Source organism: Bidens hawaiensis, unplaced genomic scaffold (assembly GCF_021521415.1).
Source record: "Bidens hawaiensis isolate Kalapana, Puna unplaced genomic scaffold, B.hawaiensis_p1.1 tig00030301_1, whole genome shotgun sequence".
Taxonomy (NCBI): domain Eukaryota; kingdom Viridiplantae; phylum Streptophyta; class Magnoliopsida; order Asterales; family Asteraceae; genus Bidens; species Bidens hawaiensis.
The window spans coordinates 232,130-239,367 of NW_027495056.1; the positions used below are offsets into that span (position 1 = coordinate 232,130).

At 33.1% G+C, this 7,238-nt stretch overlaps 1 protein-coding gene across 1 annotated transcript; it reads right to left on the bottom strand.

The window, feature by feature from the left end:
* Positions 1-517: 517 nt before the first annotated feature.
* LOC143580295 (caffeoyl-CoA O-methyltransferase 1-like) lies at positions 518-1,911 on the bottom strand. The gene is made up of 5 exons (XM_077063369.1): positions 1,713-1,911; positions 1,484-1,563; positions 1,235-1,384; positions 996-1,143; positions 518-891 (listed from the first exon to the last, which is right to left on the bottom strand). The coding sequence occupies exons 1-5, from the start codon at positions 1,845-1,847 to the stop codon at positions 598-600; spliced, it is 807 nt and encodes a 268-aa protein (XP_076919484.1). The 5' UTR covers positions 1,848-1,911; the 3' UTR covers positions 518-597.
* Between the last annotated feature and the right edge of the window lie 5,327 nt (positions 1,912-7,238).

Consider the following 7,238-nt stretch of genomic DNA (forward strand, 5'->3'; position numbering starts at 1 on the left):
AGTAGTAAGGATAGATGCCCATATAATAAGGAAAACATTCTAGGCTTGCTCTGACATCAAACATTTTATACTTTAGTTTTGTCTTTGAGCAATTAGAAACTCTTTATCGGCGAAATTACCCTCGAAAGCATATGAACATAACTAAAATCACTTTTGTTATACATATGTGACTCGACTTGAATAGAGCATTCTATAGTCAAAATGACTTATTCGAATACGAAATATTAGTGAGCCCACTGTAGAAAGTTCATAGCTCCGTCACTAGGCATGATAAGTTAACTATCTCTGTAATATCTAAAATCACTTTTGTACAACATGTGACTCGACTTGAATAGAGCATTCTATAGTCAAAATGGCTTATTCGAATACGAAATATTAGTGAGCCCACTGTAGAAAGTTCATAGCTCCGTCACTAGGCATGATAAGTTAATTAATACATGCTACAGCAGGACAACATTATAATTCACTTTATAAATATATCTCAAAAGCATAACATTAAAAAGAAACCGAGAAAACATATTCAATCTGGTGTTAACGCATTGTGTCTAGATCTTCCACTAATCCTTTGGTGAAAGTTATAGCCAACATATGTATAAATCACTTGATTCGACGACAAAGGGTAATACCGTCACCAACAGGAAGCATGCATATTTCAATCTTTGGATCGGCAGATAAGGCTTTGTTAAACTCTAGCACGAAATCTCTGTAATATCTAACATACTTTCTCATTGGCGCGTCTGGTGGGGCCGCCACAGAGCCATTCCACAGGGTGTTATCATACCCGATCAACCCACCTACCTTAACTAGATCAATTATCCGTTTGTGGTAGTTGATATAGTTGTCCTTATCCGCATCAACAAATACGAAATCAAATGACCCATGATATTTTTCCTAAATATTCATGAACAAAACATATATGAGTATCAAGTACAAGAAAATGGTTGATATGCAATCGGATTAATCCCTATGAACAACTTAACATAATTTTATCTTACATCCGCAATCATTTGGTCAAGTACAGGCAAGGCAGGGCCTTCTTTAAACTCGATTTTGTGAGCAACTCCTGCCTTCTCTATGATAGGAAGTCCCAATTCATAGTTTTCGCGGTTTATATCCATCGCTAAGATGTACAACAACAATAAACTTAAAAGTTACCTATGTAATATGATTTTAGAGACAAATAACCCATTATTTTTTAAACTAATGACAATGTATATAAATAAAAAGTCGTTACTATACCTTCCCGTCATCAGGAAGAACAAGGGCGGTAGCGAGAAGAGAGTAACCAGTGAAAACACCGATCTCCATGGTGTTCTTAGCGTTCACTAGCTTCAATAACATGTTCAAAAACTGTCCTTCATCAGCCGATGTTGTCATAATATTCCTTAACATATTAAATAGAGTAAACATAGATATAAGTGAAAATGAACTATGTTAATCATGAAAGTTCAAATAACTTGTAGCGTGTCAAATAATAATATACCATGGATGTTTCGCGGTAACCTCTCTAAGCTCCTTCATGGGTTCGGGTTCTCTTGGATACACACTTGTTTCAAGTATATACTGCCAAACAACAAAAACAAATATCGGGTTGGTTTTATTTATTTATTTTTTTGCATCGAATTAGTAGTCAAACATGAAAAAAAACTGTGACGCTAGCCTTTTTTAAATAGCAAAACTAAGTATTAAAAACTGATTAAATTAATATTAACCTGATAAAGAGCATCACTCTGCAAAAGACTCTTGTGACCAACCTCTTGATGCCGGCTCACTTGCTCTCCTTTGGTTGACTCGGTTTTCGTCTCTGAGTTCGTCGACTCGGTTTTTGTTTCCCCTGTAGCTGCCATTTTCGGCTCCTTTTTTCCGTTAATTGAAAAGCGACGTTACGTTTGTTGAATGGGTTGAAAGTTGTCAAACTCTGAGTTTTCAAGGCAAAGTAAAGTGGATATATATATGGGTGTGGATGTCCGGTTTTACCCGGTTGGACTAGACCGGCTAACAACCCGGTTGGGGGTCGGTAAGTTCTTGGTGGGATCCACGTCTGGGACCCATTCAATTCAATCGAAGAAAACATGTCTCGGACGGTGCTTTTGAGTTTTTTCTTTTTGGCACTTTAATTAATCACTTTCATTAATTTTCTTATTATGATTTGTATTTAATATAGTACTTAATACAAAGAACGATTTAAATTTTGTTTAGTTATTAGTTTAAGTATCATAATTTTTCTTCGTAGAGTTTATTTAACGTGGAAACGGTTAATATAATATAGTTTGTCATAGTGAAACAGCGGTTCTCTCCATAGTGAAGAATGCGATGACCTAAATATAAAATGAAAGTCGTTGTTCTAAAAAAGGCAGCATGTTATTCCTTTCATCTCTCATACAACAACTTAATATTTACTAATGAAAACAAATTTATAGTTAGTTTATTTCGTATGAGAAAAATGATTGCTTTACGTAGAATAACCTAAAATAAATTGGTATATAAAATTTACAATTTAGCTACTGATAAATCCAAGTGTTTAAAATCATATTTGTTCCTTCCTATAAACATTTGGTGTGTTGCATAAATTTATTTAACTTTCATTTAACCAACAATATGCTATAACTGTGACTATTTATAAAGATACAACGCTAAAACCACAATCATATCTTTGGCTGTTACTCTTCTAACTTGTTTAAATTCGTGTTTTATCAGCTCTTGCTAATTATTGGTGAAATTTGGTAAATTAATCTGAAACGTGTTCATTTGATTATATGAATTATAGAAATAATCATAGTGATTTGTATCATTGTATGTTTAGTGACTTCGAAGCAAAAAAGAGAGACGTGTCCGCAAGAATATGTGCTTTACTTGATTGAAGTTTTTAACTTTTTATTATGTTTCAAAATATGAATGATGATATAATATTTTATTTTCACTTTTAGAAGTCTTTAGAAGCTACGCATAGTACCATAAATGCTTTCATTTTAACTGCTAGCATAACGGCATAATTGGCCATCTCCACTTTGGTAGGATGGTAAAGGCTTTGGCCTTTGGGTGAGAGGTCCAGGGTTCGATTTCTGGCAATGGTGGTATATTGTAAATAGTAGGAGGAAAGCATTAACATTCAAAAAAAAAAATAATAACGGCATAATTGAATAATTAGATATTCACAAGATAATTATCAGATTTTAGGACAAACTTTATTTAAAAAATTATATATTTTCTTTCAAATATTGGCAAGATTTATTTAATGAACAATACTTAAAACATGAAGAATCACGCTTAAGCAGTTAAATGAATATCAAAGTTAGTAATTGCATGTGACTGTAGTCATATTTTTCTCTATAATATGCCCACTTTATTAAGCTACACGTGCTCGTAAAAATATCCAAAATATTGTATAATTTTTAATTAGAAAAGATTGTTTAAAGTAGAATACTCTGAAATAAAATACTATTTACAGGTATCTACATAATCATTATAAAACTAAAATGATTAAAGTCATATTTGGTTTAGGTCTGAATTTGGTAGTCAAGAATTCAATCAAAAGCATACAATATATTTAGTTGCTAAAAAAAAATCATATTTGGTTCGTCCTACAAACGTTTGGTACATTCCCTAAACATATGTGACCAATTTTGATCGTTTATCTTAATTTAATATAGATTAATTATTTTTTGTGATATCTACGACTGAACTGCGATTAAAGCTAGCAGTTCGGAACTTTTGCAATCAATTTGTGACCGCTATGTTTAACTAACTAATTAATTTTTGTGATATTTACGACTGAATAACGACTAAAACGAGGTAGTCACAAGGTTTGTGACCGGATCCTTCTCAGTTGCTAAATTTATGGCAGCTATGATTCTGGTCGCAAATCTCAACCGCAGTTGTCCAATTTTCTAGTATTGATAATTGGGTCAGTGTCATAAACATTCACCTATGTGTCACGTAGATTCGACAAATGCTCAACCATTCATCACACTTGTACCCGTGTCGGTGACATTTGGTTATACTTCTGATGCTCGTCACATAAATTTTGTCCATAGCCATAAGTTGTCACTGTACCTGAGCAACAAACATCTACCAAAAGGTCAAAAATGTTGGTTTCAGAACTCACAAGTTAACATTCACGAGCCAAATATTGTACAAACGTAGCAAATGATCCAAAATGTTGGGGTCAGAAGGTAAATGTCACAAGCAAAATATTGTACAAGAAAATAACAAAAAGCCAAAAAACAATAACCATGTAAATTGACCATTTGACAGTCCCGGGGAATATAAAAAAAAATTCAGGATACGGGGCATGTAAAAAATACATCCTAAAATACAAACCCAATAACTCATATATATAATTTGTATGATTATGATAATAATAACCTAAACAAAATTATTTTAATAAAGTTATATAGTTAAACGAATCGTGAAGCTCTTCTATTATTTTTAGCAAAATAATCGATGTTAATAACATGATCATTTTCTTCATCAACATGTACATCTTCTTAAGCAATATTAGACCTTTCACCTTTGAGGTTTCTTTTAGAAAAATTTATGCATCTTCACGTTCTTCTCGATTTAAGACTTTCTTAACTCTTATTTTGTTTTTCTTTTTATGTTTTTGACCACCCGCTAGGTATTTAAGAGGCATAATTTCTGAAAATTAACATATAAAATTTTAAATTGAAGCATGAAATTGAAAATAAAAATTGTGACATAAGCAACTAGACAAATGCAATAGTCCTCAAAATCAAACAATCCTACACGTAAAAGTTTAATACCTAGCTGATATAACCTACCTACACATATATATGTTATATTAAATCTTTAAAATAAAAGAGAACTAATGGCTAATTTTGTTTTGTGTGGTTTTGTAAAATACCAAATTCTGATGAATCGCATATATATGCCATGATAAATTTAAATAAAAATAATCAAATATTTACTAATCATGAGAAGCTATTTTATTCACATCTAAATGTGTTTATATTACCTGTATACATGTAATTCAATCATATGTGATTATGCATGAGTGCACTATTTATCCATACTATTCAATCATATGTGATTATGCATGAGTGCACCATTTATCTATACTGTATATAATATAGGAGTGGGTGGCCTCTTAAATTTTAAGAAATACCACTCTTGTTGCATATTATGCAAGTAACAATGCATAGGATTTTAAAAATGTAGGAGTAATATAGTTTTTACAATTCAAAAATAATTTCTAATAATGTTTCTTCAACTTCAATCAAGTTTTGTTAATTTATTAAATAGTTATACATTTTTCCCTCATTCTAAACCAACTACCCAAGACTTTTTAACGACCATAACTTTTTCACACGTTAATATTTTTTTTTAAAAAAATCACACCATAAAAACGAGCATTTTATTCTATTTAATTTGAGTATGGTATTTTATAGTTTATTGTTTTTTTTTAAAAAACTAACATGCTACGTGATTACCAGTTATTGCTGGCAACGATCGGGCATGTTTAACTAATGGTGTCGAAACGAGTTATGGTTGGAACAGGTTTATGCAAAAAGAGTTAATTTAGTTTATGTCGGGATGAGTTTGGATCGAAAGGGGTCATGTCAAAACGGGCTTCGAGTTAAAACTTTTTCGGGTTGGAACATGTCCGTCAAAACGAATTGGGTTAAAAAATAGTTTATTTGAAATTACTGTACATTTCATCTTTGCTTCTTGATTGTGGCCACCAGTTACTCGCGTTCAAGCATCATTTACGCGGATGCGTTGTTTATACATATCGGATTGCTCGCGCATAAGCGTTATGTGGTGCGTTTACTGGCACCGGTTACACGTCCGATGCTACGTTAAATGCATACCACCTCGGGTTACGCACATACCGTTGCGAGGTTACAAACATGCTAACACCGGTTGCGTTTGCGCATACACCGCTGCATCGCAGGACCAATTAAATATGAATATATAAGTTGAAATAGTTGTTGACTAGTTGTTTAATTGATATCAGTATAGCTAATCTGTAATGAGTGACGTAAAAAAGACGCAAAATGATTAACAAGTGGAAAGAAAGAAGCAAGCTTGAAGCATTTGAGCTTTTGTAGTTCAACAGATGGAATAAGTGGAGCCCCAGTCCCACTACCACATACAAAATGTCATGATATGGTGGGCCGGGTCAAGTAGGAGTTGGTAAACTACACCATGAGCCACGTAATAATAATAATTTAAACAGGATAAGGGTTAGTGAGAGCACCACAACGTTGGATTACCATACCAGTTTGTGGGTTGTACGGGGGCTTTAAAGGGGGCGTTATAGGTGAGGAATACCGTCTCGGGCTTATATAATGGGGAGGTAAGGGAGTCGGGCTGTATCCAGATGAAGGGCGATATGTGTTTTTTGGTTAATAAAACACAATGAACATAAATTGACACAAAGAATCATATATTAATTTAAAAAATAAAAATCAACATTCTTGCACCTAATCATTAGGCATAATCACCCTAAATATATATAAAGTTAGGTACTTAGTCATAATTATCTCAAAACACTTGATATAATTAATGAAAAAACACAAATTACACAAAATTATATGAAAAACAAAAGCCCCTTTATTTACCAAAACATAGACAAACATGAACAAACACATTCCTAAACATTCACGAACACGCTAGAACGAAAGCTACCTCTATTCATGTCCGTTCATTTAATTAATCAAACAACTTTCCTTATTCATGTCCGTTCATTTAATTAATCTAACATCATTCCTTATCCATGCCCGTTCATTTATTATGCGATTGAACGTAAACGAACCTCCAGCCAAATGATTCACGAACAATTTGTTGGAATGCTCGGTTTGTTTACAGCCATGCCGAGTTAAAATGCAATACTAAAGAACACACGGCTTAAAATCAGCAACTTAACAGAGAAATCATTAGCAATATAGTTCACGTCCAATGCCACAAGTCACACGATAACTACAACCGTTGTTTATACAAGTGAAACCGCACACCATGAACTCACAACCCTTGTTACACAAAGCCTGACCGAAACGAACCAAGTCGAGATTTTTATTTTAACTTTGATAATGCAATGAACAATTCCACAAAATACACAACCACCACATTAGCTAAAAAAAACATGTGGGGAGTAAAAAACACTTCACCTGTTGCATCAAACGCGCATCGGTTTGATTCGAATAACCACAAGGTATATGAAAACAAACCTCAAACCAACCACCAGTCCAACCCTAGCCGCGTCGGTTAATAACACA

Bases quoted from the DNA above. Each gene is read 5' to 3' on its own strand.
- LOC143580295 (XM_077063369.1), bottom strand. From the start codon at position 1,847: ATGGCAGCTACAGGGGAAACAAAAACCGAGTCGACGAACTCAGAGACG. The intron at 1,564-1,712 runs GTTAATATTAAT...GTTGTTTGGCAG, and splicing joins AGAGTGATGCTCTTTATCAG to TATATACTTGAAACAAGTGT. The intron at 1,144-1,234 runs GTAACGACTTTT...GTAACTTTTAAG, and splicing joins CCTGATGACGGGAAGGTATA to TTTATTGTTGTTGTACATCT.